The sequence below is a fragment of the Akebia trifoliata genome, chromosome 5, assembly GCF_017979445.1.
Source record: "Akebia trifoliata isolate Shusen 1 chromosome 5, ASM1797944v1, whole genome shotgun sequence".
Taxonomy (NCBI): Eukaryota; Viridiplantae; Streptophyta; class Magnoliopsida; order Ranunculales; family Lardizabalaceae; genus Akebia; species Akebia trifoliata.
This window is the reverse complement of record NC_141379.1, coordinates 25,701,090-25,727,258: the sequence shown is the minus strand read 5'-3', so window position 1 is coordinate 25,727,258 and position 26,169 is coordinate 25,701,090. Positions and strand designations below refer to the sequence as shown.

Genomic DNA, 26,169 nt, shown 5'->3' with positions numbered 1-26,169 from the left:
ACCTCTCTCTTGAACCCTACATCATTCTACTATTTCTCTTTATTTCATCCAATTCTACCCCTAAAAATAACTCTCAAATCCTATAAAAAAAATTCCCTTATCCTCAACTCACAACCTAATGTCTAACCCTTCTGTAACACCCTGAATTTTTAATTCGTATCTCGAGGAAAAAATAAATAGTGGAATTTTAAGAAAATCTTGAAAGTGGGACTTAGGGGTAAAATTTTAGAATATTTCTGATCATTTTTAATGGAACCTGACCTCACCATTGGATTCAAAATGATCGAAAAACATATTTTAGCCTGTAAGTACGCTCAAATGCAAATCCGAATATAAAAGTTACAAAATCCTTGATTACTAGGTCGGACCAGGCTAAAATAGTGATTTTTTGTTAGAGCAATAATTTTTAAAATTCGATTATACCATTAGGTTCATAATGAAAAATTATTCAACATGGACTATTTATTTGTCATTTTTAGAGATCAGGAACTCGAATTATCGTCAAAAACGAAAACGATATCAAGTTTAGGGGTCACCTTAGGCCAAAAATGTAAATTTTTGATGGAGACATAATTTATAGAAATTGACCACACCATTAGATCCGGAACAAAAAATTAGGTAAAATAGAGTATTCATTTGTCAGTTTTGGAGACCAAATGATCAAGTTATCATCGATCAAAACAATAGGTGAAATACCAAATTCGTCCCAAATTTCATTTAAATAATATTTTAATTTTTTTAATATATCATCTTCCCCAACTCGACATACAGCCGAGACATATGAAACAAAAAAAAATTATTTTTTTACAAACTTCCACCTCAGATCTCGTGCAAACGGCTCGCTGTCGACGACTGACGCAGAAGAGAGAAATGTCTGCAGCTTCTACATCTACAAAACCCACCCAACCTTTCTTCATTTCACTTTCTATTTCAACCGATATCATAAAAAAATCAGTTGTATTTAGATACGGAAATTTCGAAATTTTGACCTCGGATTTCGTCCGTTTTGGGGTCAAACCGTCTTCCGACGCAGAAGGGAGAAACGTCCGCAGCCTCATTCTCTATAAAACCCACCAAAATGCCTTCCGTTTTATCGTGTTTTTCACCCCGTATAGTCAAAAATCAGCCGTATTTTTATACGGAGATTTTCGTAACTTCGACCTCGATTTTCATCGATTTCGGGGTCAAACTGTCTTTCGCCGTAGAAAGGAAAAGAGACAAGCACATCGAGATCTTCGAAACCACCGGGTCGATTTCGAAAATCAACCGCTTTGAAGTTCAGTCCATCTCGATTTTCGCACAGATTACCTCGATTTCCGCGCACATGCTTCGATCCTTTTGCTTAGACATTGTAAAGAACTCTCAATTTCTATTAGTAATCGTAGATTGTGAAAATTGCATTTAGGATTTTATTAAAAAAAATTAGATGTATTTTCGAAATATAGAATTCTTTTGTTATTTCAAAAAAATTCACGCTAGAAATTGCATGTTTGATATGTTTAATTTTATTTTTAACAAATTATACGTGGGTGGGGTACTTGAATGGGTTATTTCCATAAATTGGGTCTTGTATACTGCTCGGACCCCGTTTTGATATAAAATTTATTTTTCTTTTCAATATTATTGATGAAAATAAATTCTTTAGTTGGAAAACGTGATTTAATATTCAATGAACTCGTATTGAGTTGATGAATATCAGAAAATGGATGTTTTATTGAAGAGATTGAAAAGTGTAAAAATCGAAAAGAGGGAAAAAGGGTATGAAACGATAAAATGTCAGAGTCACACCCGAGGGGTGATGTCTGCATTTTACATTGTTGTGTTGTGTGTAGGTTGGTGAACAGATATCCAGGGATAATATTATTAGTTGCATGTTTATTTCATTTCTGTTAGCGCGAGGCGCTGTTTACGTTTCCGTTATGTTATTTATTTTAGGCCGGGTGGCCACACTTGCATAGTAGGAAACTGGATATCTATTCTCAACCTTGTATTGTTAATTTCTCTTTCATTTTCAAATGAAAATAATATATATATATATATTATATATATATATATATGTAGCTATTTTGTGAGCTGTTAAAGAGTTTGTGAATGCCTGAAGGGATAGTGCGTCATATCATCCGGAGTGGTGTACTATCCTGGGATGTACGGTAGGGACCACCAAGCTCATACGTGGTATGGGACGCGTATGAGAGTAGAGTCACAACTGGAATCCGGGTTTATTCCTCTATATCTTTATCAGTGAACTTGTAATGTAAAGGTGGTCGTATACGAATGGTTTGTATATTTGGGAATCACATGTACGCCTGATAGGCATAGACGAAGATGATTGGTCAGTAATCACTAACAATCTATAGTAGTCGAACGTTCTAACACATCGAAAAGAGACCCATTGCTTACGGTCACGTCAAACGACCAGCTTGAGCCGGATAAATGGTCAACCAAACGTGGTAAGTGCAGCGACCGGCCACAAAATCAAGAACTAAAAGTCAGAGAGAAATTGTAACATCATGTCCCGACTGGGAGCGATCCAGTCGTGAATCCCAACACTCTAATTCCAATACTCCACCATTGTGTATTATGTATCTGTTGCTTTACTTTGATATATAAAATGAAATGCATGTTTAATGTTTCCATTTGATCAATTAGATTTGTACATAAAGAAAATGGTATAGTGAGTACTGTTGATTGATGTAATGTTAGTTTGAAAATGTTTAGTTGCTCATCCCTGGCTATATGTACCAGTTAATCGTAGTTTATTATATAAAACTTTGATTATTTTAAAATGATTCAGTATGCTTATTTGTTCATGCTAGGAGGGGTTATTGGCAGAAATTGTTTATTTCCCTACTGGGTAATCATTGTTACTCATCATTTCCTTCTCTATTTTTTAGTTTCAGATTCAGAGCTTGGCGAGACAAGTATAGAGTACGAATGAGGATCATCTGGTTGGTCAGATAGACAGCCAGAGTTCGTCACTGGATGAGTATTGGGGTTATTACCCCTACTAGTATCGATTTGTCCAAAAAAATATTATAGATTTTGTTCTGAGCGATAAGACTTATGTTAGAGTGAGAAATTTTGTGTAATCCTGTATTCTGGTTATTCTTCCGCACTCTGATCTTTCGTACGTTATTAGACTTATATAAGCTTCCGCTAGTATTATAATTTGTATATGTATGCATGATTGTATGTCGTTTATCAGGTGCAGGTTGAACGCCTTGGAATGCTAACATAAACAGAGGAGACCATGCCGAATTTTCGAGGTGTCACCTAGTACCTCGAGATCTGACATGGGGATTTGTGTTAGCGTTCGGCGGGGCACCACACCTTCAAAAGACTAAAGAAGAAATTATTATCTCTAAAATTCTTAATACTCACCCTCTACTCTCAACTTACCCATCCCTTCAACTCTCAACTCTCAATTCTCAATTCTCAATTCTCAACTCTCAACTTCTTCTCAAGGAAGTCAAGGAAAGTCAAAAAGAAGATTCATCAAGGAAAGTCAACAAAGGAACAAGGTGGTTTTGGACAAAGATTCTCACCCTCCCACCCCTCCAACTAACCCTCTTCTACTTATCCCCCTTTCATACACCTATACACACATCATAAATGATTTGAATCATCGAATGATCCATTTTTCAATAAAGGTGCTCTTAATGGATTGAATTAACATCAAAGTCCCTCATACTTGAAGGCACATATCAGACTTTTTCGATTCTTTCTATTTTATTTTTATCTTCAAAATCGATCGAATCAGAGGTTACCACTAACGCTGGATGGAGTAGGGTGCCTAATACCTTGCCTATTTCATAATATGGACCCCCTTACCTAGAATCCAAGGTTAGACCAAACAAGCCGTATCCGTACGAGAGTCACCAAATGCCGAAATGACACATTTTTCGAAAAATGCAACTCGGGTGACCATTCACACTCATTTCCAATATGAATGGTGGCGACTCCAAAATCCCTCAAAGTGGTTGATACATTCAAAAATAAATAAATCATGTGTCCACAGTACTTTCGCACTTTTCATCAATAAATAATTATCATCGTCATCCGTGAACGTAAGGAATTTTGCTAAATCACGTAAATATCTTATGTTATTTGTTTTTTTTTTTTAATCTTTGTAGTTTATTCATCTTGTTCGGTCATTGGGAGTTTTTCCGCAATACATATAAGAATCACTGGAAATTAAATTGGGTGCATATAGCAAAAATGACTAGAATCCCCACAAGTAGTCACTTCAAACAAGTGCAATTTAATTTGAATATTCAAACATGGACTTCTTTAACCTCAAACAAGTTTGATCAACTGCATTAGACATATGGCTGAGATGGAAAGGAAAAACATAGATTTCCTAATGATTAATAGATGCATCTTATGGTGGATTCATTTCATTTGATATTTGATGGAGAGCCTCAACATCGTTTGATGCTAGTGTTCTTTAAACTTATCTCATAAGGATCTTGCATAATAGACAAACGTAAGCATTGCAAATGACCTTATCATAGCATGTATGGATACTTGGAAAAAAAAATTCACAAAATGATTATATTTTCTTGTTTTTATAATTTGGCGGGGGCTCGGGGCGGATCCTAGAAGCAAAATTCTTTTTTATGTGAAAAAATAATTCTAAACTTCCGTAAAAGACCTAATTTTGTAATTTACAAGATTCATTGGAGCGTATGGCAAAACCCACCGCCATCCTAAAATTTTATCTAATAGATGCGTCCTTTCTAAAAATCAGGGTTGTCAATCAATCGGATCTGGGTTAATTTGGGATCAATCTAGTAAGGATCGAAGATGAAACTGATTTGTTAAGCATTAGACTCTCAATGGATAGGGTTTTTATCTCAATGTTAGGATCCATACCCAATCCCATAATAATTGGATTGTGAAAGCGCCCTCGATCCGTGGGGTGTGTGGATCTGCTTTTGACCTTTGAGGTTTTAGAGTCGCCACCTAGTTATTACGGTCTAGGAACTGAACTAACTCTAAAAAGGTAAATATTACTAATCTACGAAAGGAAAAAAAAAAAAACAGGTCCGGGGATCACGTTACAGGGTTGGAAGGTGTTAGGTACCAACCCCGCTGGGCAAACGCCGGTCTCTACTAATTCCCAAATAAACTACATTGCTAAAAGACCTAAGTAATAAAAAATTTATACATTTCCGAAAATAACGGTCTTGTTCCCTCAGATCTAGTAGAGTAACTACTTGTACAGTACTCCTCGCTTCGTTCTATCTCCGGATCTGATTTCTGATCTCCGAGGCAAGGTATCTCTTTCTTAGATCTGGATTCTTCGAATTTGTTTATGGATTTCTAGGTGTTTTTGAAGGGCTTCTAGGTGTTTTTTGAGATAAAATTAATGTATGGGTGTTAGGTAAGGAGTTAGGACTTCAAAATTAGGGTTTATGGGAGGTTAGGGAAGCTTTTTGACCTACTTCTCTTAAGATTTTTTCTTTAATATGAAAATAGGGTGTGGAGACTCCTATTTATAAACTTTTTTAAATGCCTTTTAAATAGAGTTAAGGTTTAATTATAATTCTTTTAGAGAGAATTATTGTTTAATTATAATTCTCTTAGAAAGAGTTATTATTTAGTTAGATTTCTATTAAATAGAGTTATTATTTAATTATAATTACTTAGAATTATTATTTAATTAGAACTCTATTAGGGTTTTGACTTTTAGTCTCATTTGATTGATTTTAAGATTTTGACTTTAGTCTTACTTGGTTGATTTTTAATATCTTGACTTTAGTCTTACTTGAGTGACTTTAAGATCTTGACTTTAGTCTTACTTGATTGACTTTAAGATTTAATTTAGTCTTACTTAATTGACTTTAATTTTTTTGGAGAACCCCCTTTATTATATCTTTAATTCTTTGGGCTCCCAGATGGAGGGGTCCTTGAATAAATATCTTGACAACCATCAACAATTTTGCCTGAGAGCCTAATTGATCGATTTTTTTTTATTCAAAATTTTAAATTAAATTTATTAATGTTTCACTTTATATTATTTAATTTTTTTTATTTATTAATTTCAAAATTAAAAAAAATTTAATTGAAATATTACCGTTTTGCCCCTAAAGAGAACTTTTGCGAAGTCAATTTTTGATGTTCTAGGATGTTTTAGAATCGATTTTTTGTAAGGAATTCAATGTGAATATTGTTTTGTGTCATTTATGAAATTTTTTGTGCAAAATGGTCGTGAATTTTATGAGGGGCATTTTCGTAATTTTGTCAAATTTTGTGAAAATTGGCGAAATGATTTATTTGGTTTCGATTTGTTATTTTATGTATTTAAATGAGTTTTCTTAAACGTAATGTAGGCTCTATGAATGTTTTGAGGTTAGGGTTATTTTGGTAATTTGGTAATTTTTTAGTGATTTTTGTCGTAAAGTTTATTTTTGTCTGAAAATTGATGATTTATATGTTTTTAGGGTTATATTTTCCTAACGTAGCGTGGTTTCTATAGTTTTGTCAGTTCGAGATACCTCATCCGGATTTCTGAAACATATCTAGTAACAAAATAAAACATTGAAATAAACATCCATAATTAGGAACTGTTGCAATCGGGTTGATGAGTTGAATAATCAGGCAAATGCAAAAATGGGGTGTCTACAGATTGAATCCAGATCAAATGAAACCTAGACTACTAAATCTAAATAAATTCTCTATATAAAATTAACAAAATACATAATATAATTTATGGGTTCAAATCCATAGTCTCGAGAAAGTGAACTTATATGTTCACACACAATCCCAACCATGTATATATGAGATCTAGTGGTTGAGATATATCTTAAAGATCTGCAATGTATTCTCGAGAAATATCTTTTATCCCAACCGTTAGACCTCACATATACATCGTCGGATTTTGTGTGAATTTACTTTTCATGAGTCTACAGATCTCGACCCATAATTTATATACTAATACTAATAACATTTTATTGAATCAATAGGGGGTTGATCTAGAAAAAATCAGATAGATTACTGGATCAAAATCCAAATCCACAATTAATTCGATTGGATTTCAAGTCTGATCCAATCCATTGACAACCCTAATTACCAAATAAAATTAGAGTCATGATGAATGTAAGTGGTCTTGGTACGTGGTTGGGTACGCAGATGATGTGGAAAGTGCACATAACCATAGATCATTTTCATCGGAATACAGAAAAAAGATATGTGATTCTATGTCTTTGCCATGTCAGCTACATAGCCCACCGCGTACCAAGACCACATGCATTCATCGTAATGCATAAAATTAAACTAGACTCAAATCTAATGTCCCATATCCCTAAAACCACTACTAGGCCAGGTCTGGCCTGAAATCTTTGGCCAAGTAATAATTCGATCCGGGCTAAACGTAACCTGTAATATATCAAATGTAGGGTTCGGAGTTCAGACAAAGTTCTTCCCAGACCGAATCCGATCCGTTTACACCTCTGTCATTTTGTCACAATTACAGTACACACCTAGTTGGTATTCTAGGAAATGTAAGGGGTATTTTAGTCAAGTTATATGTTTCAAAATCATCATTTCTTGCCTTCTGGAGAAGAGAGAGCGAGAGAGGTTTAATAAGGGTCCAGACTGCAGAGAGCCGAAGTTAGAAACGAGAAACGAAAAATTGCAGAAGTCGAGAAACATCTTGAGATTTTCTTTTGTTAGTTCCGCAATAAACTGATGGCGAGGAGACCGGACGAGGAATACGATTACTTGTTCAAAGTCGTATTAATCGGCGATTCTGGCGTCGGGAAATCGAATCTCCTCTCCAGATTCACCCGCAACGAGTTCTGCTTGGAATCCAAATCCACAATCGGTGTAGAATTCGCCACACGTACGCTTCAGGTCAATCCTTAATCACACTCTCTTCTTTAGCTGTTTAATCTGATTTGTTGGATCTCAACTTTAGATCTTAAGTCTATTGAACTTTTACAGTTGAGATCTGGATCTATTTGTATCAGTTTAATGTGAATTTATTAGAATTATCGTTAATTGTGTTGCTCTTGATCCGATCTTACAACCAAAGAACGATTCATGTTGCAATCTGTACATATTACATGATGAATTGTAAGTTTTTTATATGTGTCGGCCAATTGATGTTGTAATTTGAAAATGAGATCCATAATTAAGTAATTTTGTAAATTATTTGTTTTTTATCCGATCTTACAACCAAAAACAATTCATATGTGTCGAAGTTTGTTTCCAATTGTTTTTGCAATTTGAAAGTGAGATCCATAATGAAGTAATTAAAAAAAAAAAAAATTGTGTTGTTTTTATTTGATCTTATAATCAAAGAACGATTCATGTTGCAATCCTTACATATAACATGACTAATTGTGAGATCGCTTTGTGTTGATTTTTAAAGCCATTAGATTTTGCAATTTAAAAATGAGATCCATAATGACATAATTTTTTGTATTCAATTATAAATGTCTCTCGCATTGATTAGCTATTTCCTATTGGTATGTTGTACATGATCTAGAGTTCAAAGATAGAGCTATTGAATTTCCAATTAATTCATACATTTTGAACTATTTAAGAACAAATACACTTTAGGTAGAGGAAGCAAATAAATGAAGTGTATGGTAGAACAATTAATAGTCACAAGAATGTCAAAAGAGAATCTGGGTTGTTGTTGTGTCTCACTTCCTTCGTCTTATTTGGGTCTACCCTTAGGAGCACCTTATAGCAACAAGAGAATTTGGGAAGGAGTTATCGAGAGACTAGAAAATAAATTGAGCACTTGGAAGACTAGAAACCTTTCCAAAGATGGGAAGGTAACTCTTATCAAAAGTATGTTGAGGAGTATTCCGATAAGCTTTCTTTCCATGTTCTCGTTACCAAAATTTGTGTAAGTTAGAATGGAAAGGCTCATGAAAGTGTTTATGTGGAGTGATAAGAATGAAGGAAGCACCATTTGGTTAAGTGGAAGTTGATTTGTACTCCTAATAAAAATGGAGGCTTGGGTATAAGGGGATTAAGATTGGCTAATAGAGCTCTCTTGGGCAAGTGGTTATGACGTTTTAGGGAGGAAAATGGAAGTTTGTGGAGGAAGGTGATTCGAGCGAAATACTGGAAGAAGAGGCTTGGTTTGTATAGTGATGAGGCAAAAGGCATGCATATGTGCAATGTGTTGAAGGGGATCCTTAAAGTAGTAGAGCAGTTTCACAGAGAGATTAGATTCAGAGTTGGGTCAGGTGATAGAATTAGGTTTTGGGAAGATAAGCATACAACAATTCGGCTATGTCAATACAATATCCATCCTTGTACCCTTGTTCTATGAAAAAAGAAATGCTCGATACAACATTGTTTGATTCGCAACGAAATCACTACTTTTTGGGATCTGGGATTTAGGAGGAATTTTAATGATTGGGAGCTAACTGAGGTAATAGTTTTCCTTGATATCCTTAATTCTTTTCAATTCAGGGAGAATGAACAAGATAGGAGGGAATGGATAAAGGCTAAGGATAAGAGATTCTCTGTCCATTCTTTATACAAGATCCCATTACAACCGTTTGACCGATCCTCTTTGAGTCAATCATTTGGTCCGCTTTAATTTCTTCAATGGTATCCTTTTTTTGTGTGGTTGGCGTCCTTAGAGAGGATTCTAACTGTGGACAACTTGATCGCCCGTGGTTGGATTACACCAAATTTCTGCCCCTTATGCATGAGTGGTAGGGAATCTGTTGATCACACCTTAATTCATTATTCCTTTTCCCGGGATATTTGGTCACTCTTTCTTTCTCAGTTTCAGATTATTTGGTCTTACCTCAAAATTTCTTCTCGCTTTTTTTATAATATATTTTTCTTTCGAAAAAGGCACCTATGGACAAGGCGAAGCCAAGATTTTGCCCATGTGCGGGCAACCAAGACAAGAAATCTTTTGTGGGGACAGCTAAGAGTGAAAAGAAATAGTTGTGACGGTAGCTAAGAGTGGAAAAAAAATTTGGGGGCAATAGTGGTAGTGTTTTTTATCCGCCGTTAAAATTTGTCGCAATGGCTCCCTAATCCATAGACTTTGAAAATTCTTGCTGGGGCAAGTGCCCCCATTGTAAATCCTCCCCTGCCTATGGGCTATTCTTCCCTCGACTATTGCTTGGGGGCTTTGGAAAGAAAGAAATAACAAGGTGTTTCTGCGCAAGGAATGGAGTTCTCAAGGCGTATTTATGGAGATTATGGGCTTGCTATACCTTTGGTAGAAATTGAGCAAGGATTTATTGGGGGTTTATTTTGACGATTTTGTGTTTAGATGGAATTCTATTTGTAATACGTAGTATTGTTGCTTGTTTCTTTTTGTTTCCCTTGTTATTATCTTCCTTTGTCTTGTTTTGTTGGGGGCTACCTTGACCCTCTCCTTTTGTTTTGTCTTTTATAATATTCTTTTATTAATATAATTTTACACTTATCAGAAGAAGAAAAAAATGTCAAAAGATTTGGAGAAATTCAAATAACGCAGAATTATATAATTGTCCTTTATTAATGACATTAAGATGGTTTTCTTCAAATGATGTAGTCCAAGAATAGATGAATTGAATGATTGTACGATCAATTTTGGAAGACAATCAACAATTCCCCAAACTACAGATCTGTTCACGTGTGGTATGTGTGCGAACATAAAAGTAGCCAATGTTCACATGTATTGTGCAATAAATTAGTCTCTACTATTGTGAACAAGAAGAAAAGAAAGGTGATGGTAATATTTTGTTGGTCCTACAAAAATAAATCTTTCAAGTCCGCTCCACTTTGCCTTCTTGATGAACAGGACAAGAGAAAGTATGATAGTGAGAAAAGGGAAGGTTTTCTCTTCAAAGCGAAAGCAAAACTCTATTCTTTGAACGAGATAACTATTTTTTTTTTTTTTGAAAAAGTATAATATATTGATAATGGCAAAAGATACAAGGAGGCCAAGAAAGCCTCACGAGAAACAATAAAGAAAAGAAACTACAATCTCAGTGATTACATAGAGATTTCCATCTAAATACGAAATCATCGAAAGAAGTTCCCGCAAACTCTATGTTCTGCTTGGACCAAAGGTATAAACACCCCAAGATCTCCTAGAAAGTTGCATAAAAGCTACTAGTCTTGTTATTAAACACTCTGTTATTTCTCTCTTTCTAGACCCCCCAAGTAATAGTCGAAGAAAGCATAGCTCACAAGATCCGCTTTTTGGTGTGAAAAGCATTACTGGTCCATTCTTCTAACAACGAGGAGAACCTACGGGGAAGGACCCAATTAATATGGAACATACCAAGGAAAGTTGACCAAAAATTATAAGAAAATGAACAATGGACTAAAATATGATCAACCGATTCCCCATCTCTCAAGCAAAGGGGACAGCAATTGGGAATAATCCAACCCCGCACAATCAAATTATCCAATGTAAGGATCCTATTAAGGGAAGTCGGCCAAACAAAAAAAGAAATTTTAGAGGGAACTAACCTAGACCAAATGATGAGTCCCGATAGGGATCGCTCTGTACATGGATTGAGCCACATAAAGAAAGACTTGACAGAGAATCTCAACTCCTTAGCCCATGTCCATTCCCACTTATCCCGTTCGCTGTCGTTGAGATGGACCGTATGCAGGAGATCAAGGAAAGAGGCCATCTCAGTTAACTCCCAATCATTGAAAGTTTCTCCTGAACCCCAAATCCCAAGTAGGACCAGACTCATTGCAATTCAAACACTACTGGATAGAGCGGTTCTTCTTAATAGAACAAGCGTACAAAGACGGAAATTGAATAGCTAGAGACGTCGTACCACACCATCTGTCCTCCCAAAATCTAACTCTGTCTCCCAAACCTACTTTGTACCTAATCCCTTTTTCAAAATCCTCGCTCACTTTGAGAACCCCTTTCCAAACACTCCTTGAACGACATAACTATATTTATTAATGTTATCATTTCAGCTATTAATGATGCTAACATAACTTAGACTAAACTCTTTTACATACTAAAACTAAGAACCGCTACTAACATCTGCCTTATACTTAAGAAAAAAAACTATTTCCATACGAATGAATAACTTGCTTAACCAGTGAAACACTTGATCTCTGTTGAACCTTAGGTTATGCTACGCATAACATTTTCTTGCCATTTTTTCTTTTGAATTTTTATGGTTGTTGATTTATTTGTTGTCAAATACCCTTCCATATGAAATAAACTTGAAGATGTGGCCCTTTAAGGGTAATCATTTTTTTGTTTGTTTGTTTGTTGTTGAAGGTTGTGAATCCCATCCAATAAATCAAGTCTTTTTTTTTTCAGTTAAACTCAATCAGTTCTTGAATGACCCACTCTTTTTTATAGTCAATTATGGGATTTTTTTATGAAATCTGTAGTTGGTATGGACTAGTGACTTTTTAATCGAAGGGTTAGCCCAATATTGACATCAAATGCCAATGGCTTAAATTCCGTTCATTTGGAAGGTCCAAGGCAACCGACAAAGCATTTGCTGAAATGTTTACTGAATAGATGGCAGAAGTGCCTATCTCACTTTCTGAACTCTTAGAAGCAATGCTGTTAAAATCACAAGATTTTAGATTGAATCCTATAATTTTAATCAAATCTTAACCTAATTCATCTGAACTCCTCTATATGAATCCCTTTGCATAAAACTCGTATAATTTTTATATTTGAAGCTTATGGTTTGAGTATGATTCATTATTAAATTATTGAGTCACATCTGCATTTGAAAACAATGACTCCTATGCTTGCATTATTTGTCTTTCCTTAACCTTAAATATTACAAAGAAGAAAATAAGTGCATATCTTTTTTTTTTTTCTCTATCAGTAACATAAGTTACTAGTTTTACTAATTGCATAACATGGATAACTAGATCAAAGACAATTGAGGAGAGATTGAAACTCGATTAATTTGATGATGAAGTGCTGATAAATGATTTTGATCTTTCTCTTAGGAAAGATTTTCTTTTCGTATAATCATGAAACTATCTAAGTAATGCATATTCGGATGGCTAGGAAAATAGTTTTGTTATTATTTACAGTGTTGTTCAAAACCTTGTTATATATTGAGTTATGGAGTTATTACAAATATTTTATATATTTTAATTTTTTATCGTGTTTATAACTCATGGAAAATCATTAACACTTCTGCTATCCAACAATTTGATTCCAACTACTAACCTTATGATCGGATTCAAATCTAACTAGTGTTTTTAAGGATGTGTAAGGCATACGTCTCAAGGCGCACCTCAAGGCGAGGCTCACTAAAAACACCTTGAGGTGCAAGGAAGAAATGTTAAAACAGCTAAGGTGTATGCCTTATAACAAGAGTCTTATGCCTCAGCGTGAGGCCTGGCTAAGACATGCCTTTTTATTTGAGGCATGCGCCTCACACATTATTATTATTATTTATTTTTTTTAATTTCTTTTTGTTTACTGTTTCTATTTTTTATTTATATAGTAATCATTTTTATTTCTTTCTTCTCTTTTCTAATTTTCAGTTGATGTTGGCATGCAATATAATTGGAATATTTAAGAATTTAAATATGACATGGGAAAGTTGTTGAATTGGTTTGGTTCACTAATAAACTTTGTAGTATTTAGTATTATTCAAAGAAATTATTGAAATATAGTATTTAGTTATATTTTTATAATAAATACAAAATAGTTATTTACTCCAAAAACTTTGGATGATTCAATGTTTTATATTACTTAGGATTAGAAGTTGGAATTCAATTATGTGGATTTGAAACTTGAAATGTAGAAATATATGGTGGGTACCTTAATTGTTATGTTTTTCAAGATTAATTATTTATGTTTGTTATATTATTTATTTAAAACATTCCATGCATATGAGGTTTATGCCATATGCCTTGAGGCCTTGTCAAGTCAAGCGCCTTGCCTCATGCCTCAATGTTTGAAAATATTGATTCTATAATATCATTTCTCAAAAGAAAGGTAGTTGCACACCGTGCTTATGAAGATCTCACCATCAAGAGTTACCTCAAGCTTGTGCTATGTGTGGAAAAAAAGGCAATGGATGCTTTGAACCTGATTATCAATAACTTTTTCCATAAATGTGAAAGGATTCATGGTGTTGAAATGGATTTATCGGAAGATGCTGACTCCATAAATAGATTTGGGACAATCAAAGTGGCCCCAACCTTGATTACACTCAATTTGATATCCATGATACTGATTTTTCATTCGAATCATTAGTGTGTTCTATAGAGTTCCATTAGTTGTCATCCAATCTATATGTTTGATTGTGTCAAACCTGTAGTGACTTAATGCCCATATGGGGCATGGATACTGGTACTGCAAACAGGCCACATCTTTATTTTTTTGAATCTAGGACATATGGGTGTCACATTCTTTATTTTGATACCATGCATCAATAATTAGTTTTACGGAGTATCATTTTCAGTACTTAATTCATGTGAAATCTAATGGAACTTTAAGATTAGAAGTAATCCTTTCTATGACTTTGAGGTCTTGGTTCAAGTCCAGTTTAACCATAAAAAATTATATATATATTAGAAGTAACCCTTTTATAACTTATAAAAAAAATCTTTTTATTAAAAAAAAAAAAATGAGTCAATTTTTTGACAAAACAAATGAGGAAATTGTTAGAAGATAAGAAAAAGAACCAATATTGCAGTGAGAAATAAGAAAATTGCTTTGTAATGGGACTTTTAATATTAAAAGTACATTACAGTAACATTTGCTCCAATATACTCTTTATGTCAATTTGCTGACTAAACAAGTAATGAAATAGTTAGAAGTTAAGAAAAAGAACCAATGGTTTTTGTGGAAGTATATATGCTGTATTTGGTACTACTATTAGTTTCATGTATCGATACTGGTTTACTAGTCTTGTTGAAGTTTCTGGGTATCATAGAGTGGAGAAAGAAATGATTTTTGAATTTCTGGTGAGTTTTCACGAAACTTTGGTCTTGCCCTTGTGGTCGTATCTGTTTGCTTTGGTTATGGATGAATTAACTGCCCATATTTGGTTTATAGTCAAGGTATTGTTGGTGTATGTATGACATAAGGGGGGACAGAGATATAGAACTGCAAATATGGTGGGGGATGGCAATGGTATCCAACATTATAGATTAATTCGAGCCAAGATAAAACATATGGAATGCAACTTTAGTCACTTTCTATCTAGAGGAGATTTTTAGATACAATAAGTTAATATTGATGCCTAGGATATAGTCCAAAGCAACCATGTCTTTCATCTTGGTTATATTATTCATGAGGGGTGATCAATGAGGATTTTCCCATGGAGTCGGAGTTGTGTAGTTCAAGGGGAGATACAGTTCTTTGTGTTTTGCATGACCACTGCAGGATGCCCAAACTTAAGAATAGAAAAATTAACAAACCTGTTTTTCATTCATAAGGGTGTTTGGTATGGGGGGTCAGTTGGGCAAAACAGAGTTACTTTACTTGTTCCCTGCTTGGTCCATCAATAGGACAAAGGATTTGGACAACAATTGGCCCAAATGAATCACTTGCCATTGATTTGAAAAGTCATTGAATTATAGAGAAATTTCTTGGAAAAAAATTAAGAAAGAAAATGTTGGTGGATTGATGATAGTAGAATTAGGATACAATGGTGGAATCCACTGTTGAACTAATCGTAGCTAGGAACAATTGCAAAAATTGTGGCCTTCCTGCTGGTCAAATCACCGTTGAAGGTTGGAGATCATGGTTGGACTCCTCTACGAGTCACCTGATTTCACCAAGCACCCATTGCATCTAGCTGTCTCTTTTCTCTCAAAGATGTTACAGATAAAATTGTTAAAATTATCCTCACCTTACAAATCCCTTGGTATTTTCCTTCTTCTTCAATTCTTCTCTTTCAAAGTAGTCATTCAATAGCAATCCCTTTCAAAAAACAAAAAAGAATTCTCTGGTTTTTTACACTATATGCTATTTGTGGGGGAATCTGGATGGAGCAGAACAATCAGGCTTTTTATGAGAAGAAGCCCTCCTTGCACGAGGTCATTCTAGTCATCACGAGGTCATACTACGTTCTGTTTTTCTTTTGGCTGTATTTTTTCTTCGTTCTTTTTTTTTTCCCCTGCTTTTCTTTTGTATCTAGGCAGCCTTCTGTCGAGTGTATATTTTCCTCCACTCTTGGGTGTGTCATACCCTAGATAAGTCCTGTGACCCTCTTATATTCATAGTTCTCCCCCTCTCCAACAGATCAGTCTTTTGGAGTAGTTGGTTGGTTAACACCTTCTTGGTCTCCTTTTATTTTTTAATCAAATTTGATCTTTACCTGTCAAAAAAAAAAAATTATAGTAACACGCCAAAACCTTGAGCTATCCAAGTCCAAGCCATTTTATTGACTCAAATGGTTCCACCATCAACCTTTCATAAAACCTAGACATTCTCCAAGAGTTGTGTTGGAGTAACCTCAAGATCGTACCTCATATCGCACTTTCCTGACGTGGAAGTGTGTAGTTACCATAGATACTTTTTAACTCGTATCTCGATGAAAAGTATCTATGGTTCCTACACACTTCCACGTTAGGAAAGTGTGATATGAGGTACGATCTTGAGGTTACTCCAGCATTATTCTATCTCCAAATTACCTCATGTGCAACTTATTATCCTGAAAATTCCCTTAAGGTTTGTATTCATATGCAGCTCTCTCCGAGCTCTCCAAGTGTGGGGTCTTTTCCCTCGTCATAGCCATAATCCTGCTTTTAGGGCCCCTTTTTCTGTGCCAAAATTTTCTCTCTTTGCCCAACACACTCGTTCTCAAAAAAATTTTAAAAAGAAGGACAACCGAGAGCAGGGATAGAAGTTTATCCATGCATGCCCTTGGGTTATAATTCATTTCCCATCTGGAGTTTTTGTTATAAGGTTCCTTCGTTGTGGTTTTAGTGTTTCTAAGATTTTGTAGGATTCAGATTTTTGTTTTCTGGAAGACATGATCATCATGATAAATAGGGAAGAGTCTGCAACTATTGTCTTACTCAAGCACAGGATATCCGGAATTCTATATTATCCATTATCATTCATCTTTAAACTATTGCATAAAAGATTTTGGCGATTGGGTCAGATGGGTGTGACAGATTCAGCAGTATAAGATTTTGCATGATTACTCAATAAAAATGTGGAAGAGAGGGTCTTTCTTTGGCTGAACTACAAGCTAGTGTTGACAAGCAGAAAAGTTTGTTTTTTGACACGTATATATTGCATTTTAACTATGTATTTTGAGGGACTAAATCTGATATTAATATTTTTTTCTTAATTACATATTTTGATTTCGTTCCTCTTTTTTTATCCAATAATTTTGTCCTATGTTTTGCAGATTCCGCTGTAAATTAACAAATGATACTTAAATTTTTTCCTCTCTTTCGGTTCAGGTTGAGGGCAAGACTGTAAAAGCACAGATATGGGACACGGCGGGGCAGGAACGGTACAGAGCAATCACTAGCGCATACTATAGAGGCGCACTTGGAGCTCTTCTAGTCTACGATGTGACAAAACCAACGACATTCGAAAATATTAGTCGGTGGCTCAAGGAACTACGGGACCATGCCGACTCCAACATCGTAATCATGCTCATTGGAAACAAGACTGATCTGAAACACCTTCGTGGGGTCGCAACAGAGGATGCTCAGAGTTATGCTGAAAAGGAAGGTCTATCATTCATTGAGACCTCTGCGCTTGAAGCAACAAATGTCGAAAAGGCTTTCCAGACGATCCTAGCAGAGATATACCGTATAATTAGTAAGAAAACGCTCTCTTCAGGGGACCCTGCACCTGCTAGCATCAAAGAAGGGAAAACAATTGACGTTGGAGCATCTGATGCTAACACAAAGAAACCGTGCTGCTCTTCATCGTAGAGGTGATTTCTATCTTAGTCTTTTTTGGGGGGTTATTGTTTTCAATGGTTTTTAGTTTTGAACTATGTTCTGTTGTTGTTGTCAAGATTGTTTGGGTTTCCAATGGTTCTTCTATGAAGTGTTTTTTGTCAGGCTTTCTGTTCATTTTGCTTCATATGATTTCAGAAATAGTGTAGAAAATCCGATTTTAGTAGATGAACGAAAAAGAATAGGAGTTTGTAAAATACTTATTTCAAGTAATTGAGTTGTGAATTTGATGTTAAATAAATGAGATTTTACTGTGCCCTGTTATTTGTTATTCTCCGAAAGGATCATATTCGGTGGCATCAGAGGTGTGACTGTTCTAGAAATTAAGGATTGATCGGTTATAAATCCGAGACCTTGGTTCTTTGTTCAACCTTTTTAAAATCATCCAGCAGAAATGTTCACAATTCCTATTTCGATCACTGATTTAGTGTCATCTTCTCACTACTACTTGCATCAATGGTAATATTTACAAGAATGACTCTTTCTTATATTTCTTTATTCAAAAGAGAGACTAAAATTGAAGAAAAAAATGATCAAATCGAATCGCAATAATATTACCTATGTAGTGATGAAACTGATTATACATTTACAGATCCACCAAGAGATCTTCCAAAATGTCCATGACGTATTTGATTGATCAAGCTTTTTTTTTTTTTTTTGGGTAGCTAATTGGCTTTCCTTGGAACTATAATTGGTTGGATCTTGAAGAGGTGCTACTTAGTGCGAGCAGACTGCATACAATGGGTGCTACCTGAACTTGGTTAGGATCGGGACACCTGAATGTAGGGCTGTCAACGGATAGCTATCCGATCAGATATTGCTATATCCGAATTCGAATCCGAAAAAAAAGAATGATATCCGAATTCGAATTCGAATCCGATCGGATAGCACTACCAAACATTCGAATCCGAACTTGAAAATTATATCGGATATCCGATAATATCCGATCCGATAAAAACCTACAAATGAAATTTCCCTCTTTGTGTGAGAGTAAAAGAGGGTTTTACTATGTTTGAGAGAGAGAGAGAGAGGAAGTATCCTTGGATGCTCGTCAGTCGGAGAAGACGGTGGTAATGGAGCTCGCACAAGTCGAGAAAATAGGTTTTACCGAGAGAGAGAGAGAGAGAGTATGTACGTACCTGGATGCTCGTCGGCCGGAGAAGACTGGGGGTTTTGGAGCTCGCAACCTCGCACAGTCCAAACCTCCATTACCGTTCGACTGGTTTTGCGTTTTTGATTGAAAGAGAAGAAGATATTTTATAAGGTAAGTTTTGTTATAAAACAGAAATACACGGCACCATATATACATGTGTTAAAGTTTTGTTGTAAAACATAAATACATAATATATATATTCTTATCGGAGCGGATATTATCGAATTGGATATCGCAATATCCGAATTCGTATCTGAAACTCATTCGAATGTTAAACTGACATCCGAATCCGAATCCGATATCTGAAAATTTCGGATAATATTCGATTTTTCGAATTCAAATTCGGATTTCGACTATCCATTGACACCCCTACCTGAATGGATCCCTACTCTCTTCAAAATCCCCTTAGTTAACATTTTAAATTACAAAAAAGCTTTTATAATATATTAAATTATAAAATTAGATTATCTATTAAAAATTTTAAATAATTATGAAAAAAAAAAAGTGTAATACATGTGGCTTTGCACGTGCCACCTACTAGCCTCTATTAATGATCCTAGACATTTACTTTTGATAAAATAAAATCTATGGTTTAGAAGGTTGCTATAATTGAATTAGGAAATTACCTCTTTAATCAGAATTTTGATCAAAGAGGAAAGTCTCTACAATCTAGTGGTTAGGGTGAGTAATCCATCCATTACTAGTGTTCAAAATTCTTCCGAGAAACGAAACTAAAAAACGAAGCACAAGAAATCAACCATAGTACACAAATTTACATGAAAATCCTAAATCTTAGAACCGCACCGATTTCACGATGATCAGAGACGCACAAAAAAAAAAAAAAAGTTAATTACAATCCTTTCTCTCACGGAAAATCACATTAAATGCCGCTAAGAAATTACAGTTAACACATAACCATAAAAAATAAAAATAAAAAAAGTAGGTAATTGTCTTTCAACACACGAAGTTGAGACTTGAATATAAGAAATTGTGTGGTGTAATTCTCGTTCTTTTAAATTTCTTTTATGGGGTGAAAATTTTTCAAGATATTTTATAGATATGGTCATTTGTTTTTCTGATTACACTTCAAGAATACTAGTTTATATACGTTCCAGTGGTTTACATTGTTGATCATGGTGGTGTTTAACAGATTATGTTCGTAGGACTTCTTAACACGTTGAACCCAACCTTGGGTTAGTCCGGGTCACAGCTTTCTTGTATTTACTTGACCCAAAAAAAAATTGACTGAATCAAATCAAAATAGTTTCGAGCTTAATATAATTATAATTTAAAAATATTTTCTTATATCTTTGTTTCTGTCTCATCCACAATTTGCATTTCAGACTTTATTAAGGTTAGAGGTTGTTAATCATCTTCTTTTCTTTAAATTTACTTCTAATTTTTATAAATGTAAACCTTAAAATACATTTTTACAACAAATAATTGCACATGTTATATTCTTTTTTAAAAGTCCTCGTCATTACAAAGTTATCTAGTATTTATGCCGGATGAATTAACTCGATCTATCCACATTGTTTGTCAAGTTCAAGTTAGGCTCATTCCTAACCGAGTCCAACTCACTCAAGTTGCAGTCCCTTTGAGGATTATGTGAACTTGAGAAGAAAAAAATTATAAAATGGACCTTGTCAAGAGGGATATTTTTTTTCAAATATACTTTTAATTTTGAAGATTTAGATATAACTTTCAAGAATCGAAACATCAAACTCATAATTTTAAAGATTTAGTCCTAACGTTTGCTTTGAATATTAATTATTTATCACTGATATATGCATTTTGGATATTTCAAAAAGTTCTATGTAATGTCGAACAAAAAATATCGACAATTAATAAATGTCATAAAACAAAATGTTTGTAGTGTCTAGTGCTTGTTTTTCACACAGCAAATGTTTGTGGGCTTGATTGCCCTTGACGAGACGTTGTAAGCTTTTAAGTACCCTTTTTCGTTTTCTCTTTTACTAATGAACCATGATAAAATGACTCGAAAAAGGTCACTCAATTCACTCAATTGCATAGAACCAAGGATATTTCTCGTGTATCCCAAGAACAAAATCTATGGCTCCATCCACATGCCACGTCGTTTGAGTGAATTTTGAGTATTTTTTTTTTTTTTTTTAAAGTCAGTTATCATGGAAGTTTGGGTAACAAACAATATTAATTCATAAATAAATAATAAGTATTTCAAAATTAATCACACACGAGTATTCATGGTCCCGTAGCTCAGTTGGTTAGAGCGTTGGTCTTATGAGCCGAAGGTCGCGGGTTCGAGCCCCGCCGGGACCAATATCTCAACAACATTTAATTTTTAATTATATTTATTTATGTAATTAATTAACTTTAAAAGATCTTCGAAAAGTTAAAATCTGAGAATTTTGTTTGTATTTTTGTAATGGAAGCGAAGCTAAGCCAGAGACCAGAAATCCCCATTATCCTCAAATCTAGGGTTCTTCGATCCTCCTCAAGCTCTACTTCTTCTCCTTCTCACAGGTTCTCTCTCCCTCTCTCTCATTTTCATTGATTCGTGCTTCTAAATTCTTCTCTTTTTTCTTTTTTACTGTGTAGGTTCTGTTTGGAATCTGGGGAGAAGAAGAAGAGATTCCTGGTGAAGCCCTTTCGATTACTTACAGAGGTACTTTTATATATATATAAAAAAGTTCATTTTTTTCATAAAAAGATGTTTTTTTTCAATTATGCATGAGTAAATTTAATCTGGGTATGTGTAGATTCATACATGTGGTCCATCGTGGACGCAGAGATGGAAGTTTCAAGATCGTGAAAGATCCAAGGGTCAAAATTCCACCAACCAATTCTTGGTTCATGTCGTCAAAGAGTAATACTAACTAATTTTTTCACTTAGTTATATAATGTGTTCCTTGTAAATATCTAATTTAAGATGGTTGTCTGTATTTGGGTGTTAATCCTAATACCCACTTAATAAAATTTGAAATTTTTGTCTTGTAGAGGTGAAACTTTGACATCAATCTCAAGACGATATGGGATGTCTATACAGTCGATTACTGCGGCTAATGCTAAAATAGTTGATATTGATCTAGTTTTGGAAGGGCAATGCCTTAACATACCTTCTTCCAAGGTCGAAGATACTATGTTGGTGAGCTTATTCTTTCTTTTTGATAGGTTATAGGATTTATTGAAGGCAATAATCACAAAATATACTAAGAGGTGTAGAAAGCCTACTGGGGATGCTAAATTTTGCAATCCTCAATCCACTTCGAGATCTTGATTCAACAAAGAAATCACACAAAATATTGATGAAAGTGTAAAAAAGAACACAAGATTTTACGTGGTTCGATAAAAATGCCTACATCCATGGCTTCCATGGGAACCATTCCACTATATTTTGTATTCTAATATTACATGGTTGCATTTAGCCCTAAAAAGGAATCATAATCTTCTTTAGGATGTAACTGTCAGATTCTTCTTTATCCAAATATAGCAGTTATCCAAATATTACCGTTATCCGTAGGGAAAGAATCTTTTACTATTGGGATTATTTCCTGACTAGATAGGATCAAATATTGATAAGGCCCCGTGACATGATAATGTCTCAAGATACGTGTCGATTGAATAGGATAATGATTTTAAGCCTCCATACTTACCAATGAAAGAAGGAAGATACAATCGGCATAGAACTAGACCTATTCTCCTTTTTACTATGAACTCCCATGTTAATACATAATCTTCAATGAAAAACTGTATGAACTCTGCAGGTAACTTTGACCATTTATATGTGAGAGCTTTTATGTTAACGATAGTTTTCATCTTTCTCTTGACCCTAAGAAAATTCTACCAATTCTTCCTAATTGTATGTAGCTCACATGGATCTCAATCAAATGATCAATCACTTCCCTGCCTACATTGCCTTTTACCTATCATTCTCCAAACTACTAATCATGCATAAGTTCAATGTGAGCAAAACAATTGTTGGTATCATAGTCACCAAGTCAGGGTTTGGGAAAAAGTCGGGCAGGGAAAATTTCAGAAAAATTGGGAAAAAATCTGACTGTAATTGTTCCTACTAAGTAGTGTTAGCATCTTATATCATCAAATCCTAAATTAAATTAAAATAATAGATGACCAAATCTCATATTAGTATCATTCAGAAGAAGTAATCACAGTCCCCTACACATTTAAGTTTTATTTTGTTGTATAAAAATATTACAATAATGAATCTAAATTAGGATCCATCAACCGATAAAAAATCATCAAATTCAATGTCGTTGTTATTTGAATCCTTATTCTCTAACATTTCATTGGTAAGATAGTCACCATCATCTTCATCAATGTCATCTCCACTTGCTAGTGTATCATTCGGGGCTGGATATGGAAAGGCTAAAATTTTATCTAGGCTGATCATTGACATACCCCAAATTACTACAACAATACCAAATACCCCTTTTTTGGAGTGCATGTGAAGACTGCAGAATCTTGGTATTGTGCATCTTCAAATTTTGGTGTAAGGGCTTTCCTTTAGCATGTAAACCTCATAATGAATTAAAACCTGTGTCTGTTGCACCAAAAACATATTAAGGAATGGATAACCATGAATAGTGTAAACTCATTTTGAAATATACTAGGAACTGCTTTAAAATGCAAAACCTGATTTCAAATTGTTCAGATTATTTCTGGCTTCTAAAATGGCACATCTTTTGTATCCTACTCAGGGTCTCACCTTAAAAAGTTGGTTATATCGCGTTGATGCACAACGAAGGTGCCTAACTTCTTTGAATATCTTGGGCAGACATAAAACCCATAAGGTTTTCACAATGTTATCCTCTCATCGTTTGCTACCTGTAAGCATTTTCACATTATGATTCATAGTATATGAAATTTTCCTTGCCTTTGATAGGTTCACGGGTCCTGTGTGTGCCTAATACTACTTTTTATTTAGATTGGAAGTTTATCAAAAGTAGTGACCTCGACAGGCTTGTCCATCTTATTATCAGGCTAAAGCCACTGGTTATTTCCTACTTCTGGTTCCTCTTATAGCATTTTGCATCAAATGCATTATCCGAGCATTTCACCATAGAGTTGTTGAATATTTGAAACATCAAGTTGTAAATGAAGCAGATGCATGCCATCCTGGATCCAGAAGTATAAGGTGGAAAATTGCGCTTAGTGACATAAGGGAAACAGATGTTTTGGATGCTGAGTCAAGACAAGATTCTGTTGTAAGTACCGACACAACCTTATTGTCATTTATGTTCTCCAATTTCAATTCAGCCTAGAATGTGGGCAGGTTTTTAGTTCTATTAAATAAAATAGAAGTCCTAGTACATCTCTTATGATTCTAGACTTGATTTAATATCTTGCATCTGGAGTCTTGGTGGGCAGTTAAATCCTAACATTGTAGAGTTAAGTTAAAACTTCCATATCATGCATCTATCCGCTGCATTGTATCATTTAGCGTACTTAAAATTCTGTTATTTCTGTCTGTTGTGCATTCAATGTGGCTTTTCTAGGATGTTTTACTATTAACGCTCTTTTCTTTTTAGATCATGGTTTGGTTGTTTTCCTAGATTGTATCATTTTTTGGTGTAATCTTAGCAATACTGCACCCAGACTTGTATAAAAGGTGAGATAGATTTTTGGCCAGTTGTTGAGAACAAAAATAAACTAGGGACTAAAGAGTGAAAGACAATTTGATTGAAGTTTTGAATGTGTAGATGACATGCCATGATTGAAAACTTAGAACCTTCCAGTGTTTCTGAATCATCTCTTACTAACAAGTGTCTATAAACTTTCTTACAATGAAACTAACACAAGAAGTACTGAAATTGTTGTCTAGAATCCTCAAGAAGATCAATCTCAAGTTCCTTTTGACGATATCTCTCATGCCTATACCAAACTTGAACCTGCGTATCAGAAATTCCTTTCAGAATGTGGAATGAGTGATTGGGGATATTGGCGTGGAGGTTCCCCTCAATAAAGCATTGTGTTGTGAAAGTTGGCTGCTATGTTATCTCCATGTCAATTGATATATTCCTAAGGTTGCTAATATTCTCAGATGCGTCTTCTGGACCGGTGAACCAAGTTGATCATCTTGGTGGAGAAAAAGCACCTAACTGGTTGGCAGGCTCCCAGCACTGCTGTAAGTTTAATTCTTCTTGTACAGTCGTCTCTCAAAAGAAAACCTTGGCTTGTTATAAAACCTTGTTGTATATTATTTTTATTTATTTATTTTGTACATTTCAAATTTTCTTTCAATTATTTTGGGAACTTGATGATATGAATTGTAACTGAAGAGAGGGGGGTGCTGTAGACTGCAATGATCTTTTGACCAGCTAGCGTAAGCCCTCAATCACGGGGCTGAAGCTGACATTGACATGCCTCAGATGGGCCAGGGCTTACATTCATGGTGGCCCTCTGTGATGGGTGACTCTGATGCCAAATGATAACCAATACACCTAGGTATCTCCTTGGGTTCGTTACCAAGCCCAATTTTGAGACTAGGGTCTTTGGGGGTGGGGGGTGCCACCAATACTACAAAAGCTTGATCTAATCGTAATCCAGAATGAGTCGACGTAAACAGAAGGAAAAATGTTGATCCTTATCGACTCCCTACTTCATCCTTCCTCTGTTTAAATTTTATTTTTGCTTATGTTTCTAGTGTTCAAAGCTAGCAAATAAATCATCTTAATTTACTTTTTCTTAGTTAATCATCACTTTTTTATTCAGGTAATCATACATTTTCAGGAATACATTCATTTCCAACTATATTTTTCTTGGTCTCATCTTATAAAATTTGATTCCGATGCATCAATTATGCTAGCTAATGGACTTAAAAGGGAAAAAATTGTTTGTCCTTATCAACTCTAATAAACACCATCGGGTGATCATAACCTATCAACATATCATGCCAAGATGGACCAATTATATTTTGGCACTCCAATTAACACCATCGTGCGAACATAATCTGCTAGCTTATTGGGTTATCGTAATCTACCAGCCTATCACAGTCCAAATAAGTTTTGGCACTTGTGAGAAAATCTTGGTAAGGTAGGTTATGATCATCCCATTGGGTCACATTATTTTTTGTCTCTATTATTAGGACCATTTTTCCTTGGGACCATTCAATACTAACCAGAATCTTCCTCTAGCCCTAAATTAAG

General features: G+C 34.7%; 2 protein-coding genes and 1 non-coding gene across 4 annotated transcripts; all 3 read left to right on the top strand.

The window, feature by feature from the left end:
• The first annotated feature begins 7,559 nt into the window (after positions 1-7,559).
• LOC147401794 (ras-related protein RABA2a) lies at positions 7,560-18,132 on the top strand. The gene is made up of 2 exons (XM_086443208.1): positions 7,560-7,857; positions 17,359-18,132. Exons 1-2 carry the CDS (start codon positions 7,693-7,695, stop codon positions 17,839-17,841), a joined length of 648 nt encoding a protein of 215 aa, XP_086299334.1. The 5' UTR covers positions 7,560-7,692; the 3' UTR covers positions 17,842-18,132.
• Positions 18,133-21,248: 3,116 nt separating this feature from the next.
• TRNAI-UAU (transfer RNA isoleucine (anticodon UAU)) lies at positions 21,249-21,322 on the top strand. Its single transcript has one exon. It is a non-coding gene; the product is annotated as a tRNA-Ile (tRNA).
• Positions 21,323-21,372: 50 nt separating this feature from the next.
• LOC147401792 (uncharacterized) lies at positions 21,373-25,264 on the top strand. 2 transcript variants are annotated; one of them, XM_086443207.1, is made up of 7 exons: positions 21,373-21,526; positions 21,602-21,668; positions 21,763-21,869; positions 22,001-22,148; positions 23,722-23,850; positions 24,004-24,228; positions 24,856-25,264. In XM_086443207.1, exons 1-7 carry the CDS (start codon positions 21,429-21,431, stop codon positions 24,946-24,948), a joined length of 867 nt encoding a protein of 288 aa, XP_086299333.1. In that variant the 5' UTR covers positions 21,373-21,428; the 3' UTR covers positions 24,949-25,264. The 2 variants fall into 2 exon arrangements, with proteins under 2 accessions (XP_086299333.1, XP_086299332.1); XM_086443206.1 differs by having other exon boundaries at positions 21,374-21,526; positions 24,846-25,264.
• The last annotated feature ends 905 nt before the right edge of the window (positions 25,265-26,169 follow it).

Excerpts from the sequence above, each read along its gene's own strand:
- LOC147401794 (XM_086443208.1), top strand. The coding sequence starts at position 7,693 with ATGGCGAGGAGACCGGACGAGGAATACGATTACTTGTTCAAAGTCGTA. Across the intron at positions 7,858-17,358 it reads TCGCCACACGTACGCTTCAG|GTTGAGGGCAAGACTGTAAA; the intron begins GTCAATCCTTAA and ends CTTTCGGTTCAG.
- LOC147401792 (XM_086443206.1), top strand. The coding sequence starts at position 21,429 with ATGGAAGCGAAGCTAAGCCAGAGACCAGAAATCCCCATTATCCTCAAA. Across the intron at positions 21,669-21,762 it reads CCTTTCGATTACTTACAGAG|ATTCATACATGTGGTCCATC; the intron begins GTACTTTTATAT and ends GGGTATGTGTAG. Across the intron at positions 24,229-24,845 it reads AGTCAAGACAAGATTCTGTT|AATCCTCAAGAAGATCAATC; the intron begins GTAAGTACCGAC and ends ATTGTTGTCTAG.